This window comes from Echinops telfairi, unplaced genomic scaffold (genome assembly GCF_000313985.2).
Source record: "Echinops telfairi isolate 266 unplaced genomic scaffold, ASM31398v2 ScPeMD7_2573;HRSCAF=3158, whole genome shotgun sequence".
NCBI lineage: Eukaryota > Metazoa > Chordata > Mammalia > Afrosoricida > Tenrecidae > Echinops > Echinops telfairi.
The window spans coordinates 7529991-7545967 of NW_022106471.1; the positions used below are offsets into that span (position 1 = coordinate 7529991).

The 15977-nt window shown below is 40.0% G+C and overlaps 1 protein-coding gene across 3 annotated transcripts in view; it reads right to left on the reverse strand.

Annotated features, from left to right (window-relative positions):
* The window catches only part of AFTPH (aftiphilin), a 77966-nt gene that overhangs the window by 15221 nt on the left and 46768 nt on the right, over window positions 1-15977 (reverse strand). The window contains exons 4-8 of one of the 3 annotated variants that reach the window (XM_004710179.2): window positions 13032-13158; window positions 12635-12691; window positions 9591-9713; window positions 3898-3958; window positions 2274-2357 (exon numbers count right to left, since the gene is read on the reverse strand). In XM_004710179.2, the coding sequence (XP_004710236.1) occupies window positions 2274-2357; window positions 3898-3958; window positions 9591-9713; window positions 12635-12691; window positions 13032-13158 (452 nt within the window). The other 2 variants (XM_045294113.1, XM_004710180.2) reach the window with 2 other exon arrangements.

Sequence of the window (15977 nt, forward strand, 5' to 3'; positions counted from 1 at the left end):
CCGAATTGAAGTTCATGTCTACTGCATGATACAGAATGAAAACTGCATTCTGAGTGGTGACAGGACTGTGTCAATACTAACTGGTTTGGTTTGTGACATACTGGCCACTAAGCCATCAAACAGTAAAGTGGAAAACAACAACAACAACAAGGGGGCAACCATCTCCCCTCCCAGTTCCAAATCACCACCTCCCCTCAAGATCCTACTGGGATGACTAACTTTTCAAGAACACGGTAACTACTTGCTGTTCACTAATAATTAACAAGTACTTTTTTAATGGAAGAGGGTTATTTTTTTAACAGAACCTTAATGAGGGAGTTAGTCATGTAACTAAAGCTAGCCAACCAAGTTTTATGCCAACCTCCGTAAGTCTCACACACAAAATAATGAAGTAACCGCCAGCTAAGACAGAATGACTTTCCCAGAAACAAGTCAGACAAAGTGCAAGCAAACGGTGAAATGGAATACTCCAGGTGTCAATATCTGTAGCTTGATGGTCAATTTTAACAAAACCCAATAGCAATAAAAAAAGAAGCCAAAGCAAATTTATAGTAATTAAATTTATACAGCAGCTAGAGCATAAGTAATGAAAACACTGAAGGGAAATTTTGAAACGATCCCGAAGGAAGGGAGACTGCAATGTGACCATGCTAATGTCACTCCGTGACAGCTCTACATTTCTGACACCGCTGTCTTTCTCACAGCTGTGTCCACTGAGCCGGTCATCAGGCCATTTCTGATCTCGCTGTAGAGTCAAGTTATCTGTGCTCCTATGGGTGCGCTTTCAGGGAGATCGGACACGTTACCAAAGAGTAAATTTAAAGTAAGGTTTTAGGCATTAAAAAAAAAAAAAAAAAAAAGTAGTGACCTCATTTAAGTTTTAAGGCAATTTACCAGAGCAAACAAAATCGAGAGCAAATTGTAAATGGGAGCTTGGTCATTCGCTTTGGAGAACACAGTGCTGAGGAAAGTGATACACTTTGGGGTGTTTTTCTCCATGGATAATTTTTAAATGTCAGACAACTAATTCTCTCACCCAAGTCATTCCAAAGAGCATGTGTATCTGGAAGTCATATAAGTAAATAGAAAAGAGATCATTTTGAGGTAAAAATTAAACACAGGTTGGTTTTTCAACTGATAACAAGATCCTGAAAATGATCATCAAAAGTTTGGATTTGAGGAATCCAGTCATTCTCCCAAATGGCCTTGGGGCTTCCATGTAGCAGGGTTAGATTTCCAAGCCAGATCTCAGAGAAGGTGTGCACCCTGGGTTCCAGGCTCACCCTCAGCGGACTCTCCTAGGCTCCCCCATTTCCCATCATGGTTCCTACCCTGGTGGATGTAGGTGGCAGGGTAATCTCGTAGGACAGAGCGAAACCCAGAAAATTCTCAGGAACCAGGCTGATCAAATGGGCATGATCCCTAGATCACATGTTAGGATGACAGGGACTCATAGAAGTCATATCGAATAAAAGGTAAACATAAAGATGCCATTATAATTTTAATCTTTTATTCAGTTAGAAGATGACAAAGTACATTAGTCCGCTGCTCAGTGAACTGCACCTTCGCAGGGCTGAACATGAACTCAACAGGCACTCCAGTCCGCTGCTTTCCTTTCTAGGTGGTGTCTCAGTCATGACTTTGCACTATTAACCTTTGTAGCAGTCTGTTTTCTCTCTCCATGGCAAGCTAACAGTCTACTTTCTATTGAAGAGCTAACAAGAAAATAGTCATAGAGTTCTATGTGGACTGTATAACTAAGTGCTAGACTCCAATATTTTTTAACCTAATTATACATTTAGCAGCACTAATGAACAATTGAGTGAACCCTAGAATCTGTACTATTACAGGCACTAAACATAAAGTCATCAGTGTGTATTAAACGATTCCCATCATCTCCAAATCTGTTGTTCCTCCCTCCCCCCGAAGAGCTCTACGGCATATGCTTTAAAAACAAGCGTATGGAATATCACATTTTCCACTCAGAGTGGAACGAATCCCTGCCTTTAACGGTCTCAGGGCATTAGACTGCTCTATTTCTAGAAACTACATTCACCTCTGAATATTCCACTCTGAGGATGCTTTCCTTACAATACATTTCACACGGTCATTTGTTGTAGTCAGAGAAAATAACAATAGGTAGATGAAAGAAAAGCATTCGAAAGACATTATAGAGAATACAATCTAGTTGCTTCCTTGTTTATAGGAAAGTCAAGTGATGTGGTCATGCTTTAGTAAATAAACTAGAATCGTGGTCTGAATACTCGGCTGACCTGGGATTGTGGTGGTGCTGCCAGAGCTACTGTCATCCATGGGCCCAAAGAAATCAAGGTTCAGAAGAGTGGAACCTCCACTAGCTTGAAAGTCAGTGGCCATGTTGGTGGGCACCCCACAGAAGGGAAGCCAAGGGAGGAGGGGTGATGTGTAAAAAGGGGTGAGACACACACTTGAACATGCAGGTTAAAATTAGTAGTCATTACATATTTAAAAAAATCAACAGTAAAACAATGTGTACAGTATTAGTTTTTCGTAATTACTAAGGACATTTCTAAAGTAACAATTTAGTTCCGTGTCCATTTTCTTATGTACAATGTTAATAATTGAACACTTAGTAAGGTTTTCATGAGGAGTGCAGTTCTTTCAATCAAAACCGGAAGCCATACCAGAAAAGACCAAATGGGCAAGTGTACCTGTTAAAGGGAAACAATACTTTCGTCTCATTCCAACACTGAGTCACTGTACAGGCCCAAATCCATCTTTCGTGTTGGTAATGTTGGTTTCTAATGAATAGTTTTTCAAAAAGTGACAAAATTGTCAGTTTCAGGATACACACCAACACGTCGTTAACTTAGTTTAAAAGAAAACAGCACAAGAAATGCAGTAACTACCCTACCCTGGTGTGTAACCTCAAGTTGTACTGTTCCCCTTTAACTCTGAAACAGTAATCAGAAATAGTATATACAGTTTTCAAGTTGTTTGTTAATAGAAAGCATGAGGATTTGACCGAATAAGACACCAGACAACAGCAAAAGGTGCATCCAGGCTTTCCTTCAGCAGGGCATGTGATTCAACTGGATGCTTTCCGGACATCCTAGGACCCCGGGGTGGGGCAAAGTTCATAGAGGGACAGGAGTTTGGGACAATGCGTCAAGCAACTTATGAAGCACGAGGCGTCAGTGACTACATTTCTGGGTCCACTTAAGACTTGTGGCGTCCACACACTGGAAACCCAGTACTGTGGGTTACTTACTTTAAAGACCCCACATTGCTGGCCCAATACATGATTCCTTTTTCAGGATTTTTCCCCCCTTCTTTTCTTTTTAGCCATAGTGAATTCAATGATTTCTGGAACTGCCTCATGTTTGGAGGTAAGTTTTAGAAAAGGATCAGGAAAATACTTCATTATCCATTTGTACACAGGTGCTCTAGAAAACATTACTAAGTCTGAAAACTCTGGGAGCTCACAGACATGGCTGTCTGTATCTGCACATTGTTTTTGGTTAAAGTGTTGTGCTTTGTGCTCTGAAGCAGCCTCAAGCCACAAGACATTGCATCCAAGAAAATTCTTTTAAGTGCAAACTCCAGGAAAAAAATTTCAAGTAATTTGGTCCTGGCCAAAACATCACTACCTAGAGATTCGTAAAGCAGAAAGAAGCTGGTTTTCAACTTAAACTAAAATTCTACTTAGTTCCTACTACCTTAATAGCAGTACGGCTAATTGTTGTACTGCCTGGGTTCTTAAGCAATTACTATTCGGAAAGAAAGCCTGAATTTCCAAAGATAAGAATAAGAAGTTAGGGTCAAACAAGAAGGGAAATCAGCAGAGAGAAGTCTGTCTGAACTTTGTAGCTTTCTTAACTCTAGCCCTGGTGCTAGAGGCTCTACGGAGAGACGTACCATCTAAAGGGTTAGTAAGGCCGCTGCTACTCCAGTCAAACTGGACGGGTGGGAGAGACTCCTAGGGTTGAAAACCAAAAAATCAAAATTAATCAGTACAGGTTGTAGCAACAAACGGATTTATTTAATTCTTTATTAATGACTATAGCAAGATCACTAGGCAACAAATAACCTAACAACAAAACTGAGTATTTACAGTGTCAGAAAAACACAAACTGCAGTTATACAAGTGACAGACAGCAGGCTTAATGACATCATCAAGGCTGTCGCCGAGAAATGTGGCATCTCTACATTTTCAAACAGAAACTGATGGACCGGCTCTGTGTCAAGGTTCCAATCTTCTCTCAAATTACGATTCACAATATTGGCTTGATTACACGAAAGATGCTAAAATATTAAAAACAGTACTTTTTTTTTGCTTACTAACATGTCATGTCACAAAGTACAAGTGAATCATGTTCAGTATAAGGTATATCTGAAAATGTTCAATTTATTTTAGATGATTACTAAACATTACGTAACATTTCTCCAGTAACATAGTGCAACAGAGAAGGTGCCCTAGGAGCTCTTGGTTCCGCAGACAAAGGAACCACAATTAGTGGTTGCATAACCCAGCAGTGTGTGAACTTCCATTCAAAGCCCAAGGTCTCTGGTTCTTTAGAACACTCCATAGTCTGAAGAACATTATGGGCCACGAGATTAGAATTACATTTTGAAAAAGAGTGAGTTTAAGCATTTATTTTCAACAGGCTAATTTAGAAATTGTTAGTAATGAGCTATCAGTAGTGATTTGAATATCCTAGGATTTTAAATTGCCTACGTGCTTAAACATACAGATGAGTAAATGGCATGTTATTTTCTAAGCAAGCATTGATTCACTTTAAGAATATTGTTGAAGAGAAAATTTTTTTGGATTTTTCTTTTGTTTTTCTTGGGGAAGGGGCAGTGACAACACTTACTAAAAAACTCCTGCTCTATTAAATAGATCTAGAGATTGGTAGAGACTGGAGGGGCTTTAAAACAGAAAAAAGGGCTATATTTTCAGGTCTAAACAAAGACCAGTCAGTCTCTCTCTTATTTACCATGAAGCTTTACTGTGTGGTCAAAAAACCCATAAACAGTCCCGCTGCTGTAGAGTCCGTTCTGACTCACAGTAACCCCGTGTACTAGAGTAGAAGTGTGCTCTGTAGGTTTCTGTGGCTGTAATGTTGAGATAGCAGATCACCAGGCCTTTCTTTTGCAGCCATTAGGTGAGTTCGAACCACCAACCTTATATTCCTCTCTCTCTCACTGCCATTGAGTCAACTTCAACTCATAGTGATGCTATAAAAACCCAAACTCACTGTCACCGAGCCAATCCCAACTCAAGCAACGCTGTAAGGCAGGGACAGCTGCCCCTGGCTCTGAAGCTGTGACTCTTTATGGGGAGTAGAAACCATCTCTTTCCTGTGCAATGGCTGGCAGCTTTGACCTTGTGATTAACAGTCCAAAGCATGTCCTACTAGGCCCAGGGCTCAGCAACCCGATGGGGCACCTGAAACTGAACCTTCACATGAGCACATAGTCTAGAGGGACTGGGGGTGTGGGCCACCAACGAACCTGCAGTTAGCAGCTTCATGCCTAACCCACAGCGCCACCAGGGGTTCCGTTCAGGTCGACAGTTGGGTGAAAATCATTTGCCCTCCCAAGGACCTTTTACTGTGTGGGAGGCATTATTAATCCGTTATGTTCATGTTTTATGCTTTTCTGGGCAAGTGCTTTTTCTAGGAAAAGGTGATTGGTTTTTGAAATTTAATCCATGATATTATGACAGGTTCACTTGATAAATGACTTGTCTTGGGACACCAATGACAAAATTATTATAAGCAGTTAGCCACAATTAGCATAGGATATCACTAAATTTTTTTAACTGTAAGTTGTCTTTGCAGATAGAAATCTCAGAAAAACCCCACTACTGATAGTTGTAATAAGTGAATAAATTCCTAGACAAAAGATGCTATGGCTGTAAGATTCATTAATGAGTTCAAATCAATCTGGGGAACAAAAATAACATAACGGGTATCTATCTTTGTTGGGATGGCAGCACATAGCTCGGCTAGTACACTGCCACAGTGAGAATTACTGTGCAAAGATAAAAGTCACTGTTTAATGATGCCGAAACCAAAAGCAAAAGGGGAGCTTGTTATATTTTTTGTTAAAAAACAAATCAAGTACTGTTTAGATCCTAAGACACATTTTGCTTAGTTTCTAGCACTACAGACGAAAATACATTCTACTATGCATTCTGGAATTGAGAGTATGGACATGGATATGTTAGAATGAAGACCTACAGAGGCTTACGTCAATTCAGAAATAACTGACCAATTTCCATCGGTAACCAGTACTTTTTTTTGGTTCCCCCAAAATGTCTAAAAACTAAAGTTGAGGCTCACACATTATCAGAAAAAAGCAGAAGATAAACTTGTTAATTTAATATTTATATGTGTGGTTAAAAAAAAAGAAAAAGAAACGTGTGTCCCAGCAGAATAAAAGTAGGTATACGAGGGGGGTACCCCCCCAAAACAGGAAAAAAGCTCTGCTGGCCAGAGATTTTGTAGCACGCATTTTTCCTCGCTAGGCAAGCTTCCAACAAATCGCTCTGAGTTAGTGCACCCAGTGACGTCACCAGGGAAAGGTTCTCTCTGGTCACAGTGAATTTTTTCGTAAAAGCAGTTTTGCTTGAACCTCATTTTCTTGTGATGGCTGATTTAAGAGAACAGCATGTGGCTGTGAAATTTTGTTTCCTGCTTGGGGAAAATGCCGTAGAAACTTTTATAGAGTTCAACACAGCTTACAAGGAGAGGAATATGGGGGGAAAAAGTGCACGAGTGGTTTTCTTGTTTCAAAAAAGGTGAAATGTTGAGTCATGACAAACCTCATTCTGGGTGTCTGTCAACTTCCTGACCAGAAGAAAATGTCGGCAAAATTTGGGCACTTGCTCTTGAAGACCGATGATTGACCATCGAAGAGATGGGGAAGTTATCTGGTAGCAAATTTTTATGGAAGACTTGGGTGTGTGAGAAGGGTCGTTGCGAAATCTGTGCCTCGGGTTCTTCCTGACCAGGAAAAAGAGTGTAGAGTGGAAACATGCCGTATTTTGAAAGAGCAGCTCTGAAGTGACCCTGACTTTTTCCCAAGGTCATTACTGGTGATGAGACATGGTGCTATTCTTAAGACCTTGAAAGCAAATAGCAATCAAGCCAGTGGAAGACGCCATCGTCACCTTGCCCCCAAAAAGTTTATCAAGTGAAATCAAGACGATACTCATTAGTTTTTTTTGATGTGAGGGGGATAGTGCATTTGGAGTTCATCCCACAAGGTCAGACTGTTCATCAAGCTTTCTATTTAGAGGCTCTGAAAAGATTGCATAACAGCGTGGAACAAAAAAGGCCTGACTTGTGGCAGGTAGGGGGCTGATTTTGCCATCACGACAATGTACCTGCTCACACAGCCATCCCAGTGTGCCAGTTTTTGACAAAAAACAGCATGCCTCTCTTGCCCCACACATCTGACTCACCTGACCTTGTTTGGTGCAACTTCCTTTTGTTTTTGAGAATGAACAGGAACAAGATAGGACAGCGATTTGAAGATACAGAAGAGGTGAAGAAAAAAAAGAGGGAGGTGCTATCAGCCATCCAAACAGATGAGTTTATAAAAATGTTTTCAAGGATGGAATAGCAGATTTGACAAATGCATTAAGTGTCATGGAGAGTATATTGAAGGCGATAAGGTTGTTTTGTGGGGAAAAAAATTAAATATATAGCTTTGAAAAAATTCCAGTTTTGGGGGGTACCCCCTCGTGTTTGATTAGAAGTAGCTTTTCCATACATGTAGCAAGAGACTACATTCCTTCGTCGTGCCTCTCCCCCCAAAAGTTAGGCTTTAATGTTGCCAAAAATTTGTATACTTGCCTACAAACGTGGAGACAACAGCTGTTCAACATGCCAACGGGTATGTGTGCACAGATGACACACACCACCGGGCTAGAAGTCACCTCTCTAAAGGGCTTCCATTTTAGGGACACACGTGGTTTTTATTCAGTCATCCAGACTACTCTGTTTAGTCAGATGTATAATAAAACAACAACAGAAAAATGATTAGCTATGAGGTATGCCTAGAAGGAAATACAGAATAAGATCAATTAAATCAGCTCAGGGGAATTGACTAGCAATAGCTCCATCTGATAAAACAAGCGATCGTTTACGGGGTTGTTAATACCTGGAAGTGTGTGGATGGGGAAGAGGGAAAGGTGGCAAGCAAAATGGGCAAAAAGTGGCCTTGACTAAAAACTGTTCCATTCTCAGCAGACGGACTGAGTAGAAGTGATGACATGCTGGGGGAGAGGTAAGGCTTGGAGGGGCAGCTCATAGCCAGCTGCAGTTATTTGGCCACAAAAAGACGCCAACTAAGGACTGACCCTATCTCCTGAGAGATTTGGTCCAAGTTACCTGGCTTGCTGCCGAAGTAGGGCATTTCTTGAATTTATGGCCAGTAATAGACTGGCTTCAAAGTGATGCTTAACACACACTGCAGGAATGCTAGATGCCTCTTGGTAGACCCGACTGAGAGAGTTTGAGCTATGGGATAACTTTATTTTCTAGGGAAAGTTCTTAAAAAACTAGCTCTACAGTTATACTTAACATCCACAAAAAAGGGTGGCGTTCTGCAGTCAAGCAAATTTAAGAAGAGGAACAGAAATGAGAAAGGTTAGTGAACGCAGGACTGACTCTTCAGCATCTGTAACAGGCATGCTGGGACTCCCAGGGAGGGGTGGGGGAAGGGTAAAACAGAGCCGCGCTAGGGGACAGTAGTGCTCCCTGCAACCCTTATTCTGGGAAAGATCGTCCACACATGGGCTTTTGTGTTAGAAAAAGTTGAATATTTATGGTTGAAAATGGCAAGAAAGGCAAGAATATGTTTTAGATTGGTAATGTTTGCTCAGAAATATTAGCCTACTAAAACCAATGTGCCAACAGCACTGAGTCCGTTCTAATCCGACATGGGAAGTGTTCAAAATGGCTCATTCCCCCAGATAACAGGTGAGAAGAGAGATGTCCCTATTAAATTTAGGAGAGAGAAGTAAGTACACCTGTGCTTAGATGTGCTGTGGAGGCACAGGGGAATCAAGGGAAAACGACTTTTCTTTTCGTTTCCTAATCCAAACTTAACAGCACTCTTCAACTCGCCAACAACAGTTTTTTGAGGAAATGAACATACCTACGGAATTTATTGCTTTCTGAATTGGCTCAGGCTGTGGGTGAAAACATACACCAGCAAAGGTGAAACATTGCTGTGAACGCACTATTTCCTGTTCTGGGGAAAACCAAGCACTTAGCAGACTGGTGTGTCAGTCATTGTGATCACTCAATGCTCTGGAGATAACTGGCTTCAAACTTTTCATTTTATAAAAATGAATAAAGGTCAGGAGACTAAGGTATAGACAGTTTTAAGCCAGTTACCATCATCACCCAGTTCTCAAACTGTATCTTATTTTTGAAACTATAGAAAATTTATTCACTGTGAGCCAAAGGGTGTTCATAAATAATCATAATCACATCTATCATCAAATGAACAAGCTCATCTATCAAGAGAAAGAACGCATATGTGCACGCATGAGCAAACATAAACATAGCTATACATCTGGATGTTTTTACCTGGAATTGGTCAGATGTACATGTGTTCATCTCTGGTGCCATGGTGCTTGTCTGACCGATAGAAGCGATTTTTTCTGCAGCAGAGAGTGGCTTCAATGGTTCCTTGGTGGGCTCTAACATACCCTGAAAAAAGTATATTAGTCATTAACACAGGGGTGGGGGCAGAGGGGACAATCAACCTAGAAACTATAAGAAATTTAATGTAACAGAAGGCAAAAGAGAACATAGGTAATTTGGAAAGTACTAAAGGAAACTATTCTTAATTTTGTTGACAGAGAATCTTGTACTGTAATGGGAAATGTTTTATAATTACACCTTGGGAACCTAACATTTTTGAGAGAAGACTTCCCACTTAAAAAACCAAATTTGTTTTAAAGTGCTAAGTTATCACTATCCCAAGAAAACCTAAGCACAATCTGGGACTTTGGGGGCAGGGCTGAGGGTAAAACTCTATCCAGGCCCTAATGACATCACACTTTCTCTGACTGCGCAGACACTGACATTACAGGGAAGTGCTTCATTCGCACAGTGCTGCCTGGGGAGCCGAGAGCTGACTCTGAAGCCCACCATCCTCTGCACATACTCCAGCGGGAGTTCATGGAGAGGGTCCGATCACCACGCAGGAAGCCTGGGCATTCAGTTCCTTGCACTGGTAAGGCAGAGACGCTGTCATATCAGAGGGCAACATTTTTCATATTCTTTTCAGTGTGCTACAAATCTAACACACTTTTTGAGTATAAAGGAAGATATTCAGGTGTGGCAACAAAGAAGAAAAATAATGAACGTTTATGTCAACACTCTACCAAACACTAAATTAGTAATACTCCAGGTGAATAGAAGTTTTTATATACTTAATGATAATACTTGATAAGCCCTTGACTATCTATCACTTAAAGGCTATATCCCAGATATAAAACTCTCTCTTAAACTAGAAGAATTAAAATTACTGGGTCAGTAATACGAACATACTAAATGAAAAAAATTTTTTTCAGGAGAATTTCTCCCCACAAGTAGGACACAGTTACCTAAAGTGACGTACAGCTCCAATTCAAAACAACAGTGCATGTTAAGAAAGACAAATGTGATTAAGTCCAACTGTGGAACTTAATACCTTATACAATATATGGGCTCCCTGGACATTATACAAACTGATGATACATAAATTTGGCAAAATAATGACCCGTGTCAGCATAGTTTTCTAATGTGAACTATCATTTTAACCAGTGATTCTCAAAATATGGTCCCCCAATCAGCAACTTCAGCTTCACCTGAGGTCTTACTCCGTATGTATAAAATTTTAGGCCCGTCGATGAACTAAACAAGAAATTCTTGGGGGATTAAGAGAGATTCTAATGTACATTAAAGTTCCAGAGTCAGTGACTTGAGTGATTATCTCAGATACTATTCCTCCAGGTAAAAGATGGGACATCGAATATGTAAAGCAAAAAAGAGCCTTTGCGGTGCTGTCAAGTAAGCATTGGACTGCTAACTCCAAGGTCAGTGGTTCAAACTCAGCAGCTGCTCCTTGGGAGACAGATGAGGCTGTCTCCTCCTGTGAAGATTTATAGCCTCAGCAGCCCTGTACAGGGTCATTATGAGTCAGAATTGACTAGATGGCAGTAGATTTGGTTTGGAGTATGTAAAACACCCCTTTAAAAGTGATGACTAATGAAAATTTGAAACCAGATGTTGAAAAGTGTTTCTAAAGGAAAGCCATCACAAAGATGGGGGAGAGGAGTGGAATTCACATTCACTAAATATGCCTTCTTACTATGGCTAACATAATGGTCTAATTTTTACTAGTAACAAGTGTAACGAAGTACAACGTAAGGCACAACCCTTAGCCTCCAGCTCCTCATGAACGTGAAAGAACTGGGTGCGTGCTGAGATTACAGAAGAGTAGGAAGTAGGTCGCTATTCCCAAGATGCCATGTGAAAGCCCCACCAATGAGATCCTAAGTTCCTACTCAGAATGTGACAATGACAATGCTCATAACCTCAGGAATGCTACTTTATAAGACAAAGAGAAATCCAAATAGACAAAAAGCTATGGATTATATTTATCTACAACATAAACGATGGTAGGAGTCATCAAGGTTATTATTATTTTTTTAAGTACAACAACTATTTACAAGGAAACAGAAATTGACAAGAAAGCTTAAGCACAGAAAACTTTTGCCCAATTCCACAAAACAAACAAAACTGGAAAGAAAAAAAAAAGCAAAGCAAAATGTTCCAATTGGATATGAATAAGGATTCTTATTCATGGCAAAATTTTGCAGATTCAACAAGTTCCACAGCAAATTCACTTTCACATGCATAGAATGGGCTGGATAATTTAAATTCCACAATGAGGATTCCTTTTTTTCCTTTCTTTCTTAATGATAGTGTTTCCCCTTGACTTTTAAGTTATTGGTGAAAAATTGTAAATATTTTTAGTTTCCTAGGGCAATTTTATTCACCAATAACTGAAAGCACACTAATAAACACAAACATTTCAAACTTTAAAATGGGACTGAGTCTTGAGACATAGAATGAAAATTCCTGTGATCCTGGACTACCTGGCATACCTGGAAAAAAAGAAAAAGAAAAACAACAAAATTCAACACATTGAAAACATGGAGGGTAAAATTAGGGTCCGGGCCCACTTTCGTTTACAATTATTCAGTCCTGTCAAGTTTTTGTACATAGTCACAGCTTCAGTATTCCATGATTTTAGGCTGATCACAGCTGTATTAAAACAAACTATCCTGAAACCATGAAAAATAGTTTAGCTGCTGCTTTTTTTTTAAGAAAATTTTTAGGGAAAAGAAAAGAAAGAGAGAAACCCCCTAGGCACAATTTATAAAACATGTTAAGAATTAATATTTTTAAGGGAAAAAATATCAATCTAAAACAAAAGTGTATCTACAGTCACTAGAATATTGAAATTTTTTATTGAAGGGATTTCTGAGATGGAAAAGTAGTACACTTATAAAGTACACATTCCATGCCATGCTCTGTAACAGAAGCAGTAATGATCTACAGAGACCATTTGTACTCACCAATCCTGCTGCATACATGGGTACTATGACAGGCTGCTTCTTGTTGCCCGTGAAGAGCTACACACGAGTGTTGGAGAGAAAGAAGGCATAATTAGTGAACGAACTGTCACAGGCTATTTCCCAACTTATGTTTCCAATGCACTACATACATTGTAATATACTGAAGAACCTGCTGCCCTGCCAATATCTCCATTTTATTACTAAGAAAAGACATGGAAATAACTTTTTCTAAGAATAAGAAACACTGATTACAGAGAAAAAGGTGGATTTAATGGAAAAGTTGGCATATTCAAATAGATGAATATTTAAACAAATGAATATTTATTTTCCTGAGAAGCTAACTTATCACATACTGAAGAGGCTGTAACAGAATTTTTAAACACAGTAACAAACTCACAATATTCCGGGTGTCTATTCCCAAGGAGCACAAAAGCTTCTTGTTGCTATGGGAGCCGCCCCACTGATAGCGCAAGCCATGTGCATCATGGATGTCCTGAAGTTCCGTCCACACATCCAGCAGTTCCCTACACCAACAACAGTGGGTTAGTTCAGAGCTCCCACCAGGAATTCCACTTTCAATGTGACCAGAATGGTATACATTCCAATCATCTTGTGTCTAAATGAGCATACAACTATTATCTGCATACAACTAATAACCTATAAGTTATTCCCTTTTTATTGTAAAAACAAAGAGAAATATTTAAGGAAGGAAAAAAATCATTCAGTACCTCCACCACCTTAATACAACTAATTCAATATTTGTGTTTTTTCCTTGAGTCTTGGTCCACTAACACCCGGTTATGACTGTGGTACATACATAAATCATATTTCGTGAATTTCCTAGTCTGCATGTGTATCTTTTTTAAAGGCTAAGCAATGCTGTTAGACAGATGCATCACCATTTACTCAGTCCTAATTCCACAGTTTTATAAGTTTTCACGGTTTGAATCTTGCTGTTACCAAGTGTTGTGCACTGAATTACTTCATGTGGCCCTGCCAGTCATAGTCTTTGTGGACGCCCACACATCGAATGGGTAGAATTGTTAGGACTAAGTAAATAAGGAGCGTGGAACCTTAACAAAGGGATAGCTCAGTCAAATAAAGGAGCCATTCCAAAGGCTTGGAGAGGGAACTTCATTAAAACCCCCAAACAAACCCTCTGCTGTAGAGTTGATTCTGACTCCAACGCCCTCATGACCATTAGGAAAAGAAATCTGAGAGGCGCACACATCCTTTTGGCTGGGGCCAGCACCGAGAACCCAGTCAATGCTGGGGACAGTGGTAGAAAAATGTCAGTCCCAGACCCCGGCGACTGGCTGAGGTGGCACGACGGGCTTCCCATAGAGCAAGGTAGCCACTGTGCCTTTGCAGAGCCATGCCTTGAGAGAGCCAAGTGACTTTGTAGTCATTCTTTAGAATGATTCTCTTGGGGGATTCCTGGAAGTGTGGGGTTCCTCTGGGCACGGGTAACATTTGCCTGAGCAGCCAGGCCTGAGTGGGGCAAAGGGTCGAGAGAGGAAGTCTATTCTTAGAGGGATGAGAGATGCTGAGAAAGCTGTCCTGCACTAAAGAAGCTAGACTTTGACTATATGTTTCCCCATCTCAAACTGTAACGTGATAGTTAATAAAGCCTGCAGTTGTGAGTGTGATCTGTGTGGCCTCTGCACTAGATTACTGAACCCAGCAGAGAAATGGTGTTGTAGGAGGGAAGGCTGCTGTCAGAACTGGTGACCTCTGTCTAGCAGGACTCTGCCTTGGGCTGATGCTGATCTTTGACTCTCTCCCTACCTGGTGAACTTATAGAGGAGGTCGAAAGGCCCCACCATGCCATTTTTACAGTAAAGCAATGAATACTTCCTAATATTCCATGGTATGCATTGTTGTACAGTTGTATTGATTCTTTGGCATGAATCTCTCGGGGCAAAATTAATGTATAAACTTTTATAGAAAAGAATGAACACTTTTGAATCTGTCTATACAACTAGTGTATTTGTAAAGATGAAATTTAAGGAAATTCAAGATGGCAAAATATAAACTTTTGCTGTCCTCTCTCCAGAACCACACCAAAATAAGGAACAGTATTTTCTGTAAAATTAAGAGATAATTAAGACCTTAACCCATAAACATATGAGGTCACAAAGAGGGATGAAGGAGTGGGAACTCACTCAGGAGACTGGAGAAAGGAGAGCCCTACAGAGGGAGGGAATGTCTCTGGAGGTGTGGGGTGAGATGCAAGAGAACAGCTCAGGAGAAAGAGTAACTTTGAGATTAAAATGAGAAAATCAATCTAGATACTCTACTATTCCACTAATAGGCATTCCAGAAAGAGAAAACAGGGCACTAGAAATAAAGTATCAGTCAGAGTACTTGTATAAGAAAATGGCCCTTCAAATTCAGTGGGCAGGAGTCCTGCCCATGCCAACAAGGGTAATAATATTTCTTAAAAATTCAAGTTAAACATCTAATTCACTGTATACATATTTGTATATACTTACATATAGTAATTTTCCTTAATACAGAGATTACGGCCAGGGGCTTAAGTGGAAGCAAATGTTTTGAGAATGATGAGGGCAATGAATGTACAAATATGCCTTACACAGTTGATGTATGTATGGATTGTGATAAGAGTTGTACGAGCCCCTAATAAAATGATTTAAAAAAAAAAGAATCCGTATGAGACTTCCTTACATTTTATTTATTCATGCTGTGTGTGTACTTATCAATATAATGGTTAAAAATTTACAATGAAAAAAATACAGAGATTATGAATTGTACTCCAGAAAATAAAAAAGCTGTCCCATACTAAAGAATGGAACCTCCAGACAGCAAGGCCTCCCTAATGCTCAACCCAATAAATGAAAAGAAGGCCCACATCAAGGCTGTGGTATTTCAAACCACTAACAACAGTGGGGAGATCCTGCGCTAAGAGGTGAGTGTGAGGACAAAATGAATTAAAAATGTACCCCGTAAGCTCCCTTATCCAGAGGGAGCTAACAAGGAACCCAAGTGAGGGCAGCAGCTGTACAGCATGCGTGTGGGAGGCCCACGTGGAAGCCATTCCAGATTGGAACAGGAAGACAATAGAACACGTAATTTCATTGGGTTGACCACAAGTAAAATTGTATTAGAGGCTGTTGGAGGATATTTAAGGCTTAGTAAATGAGTAAAAAATAAAGGCAGTTATTAAGTCTAAATAAAATCTATGCTATAGATCCTTGAACTAACTACAAGCTTTTCTTTCTTGGTGTATTTTAATTTGTTCTTTGTCAGTGGCTTGATGTTGTTGCTGTTTTGTTGTACATTGTTGCTTGGTTTTGCTCTGTCTTGTTTTTGTGCATGTTGT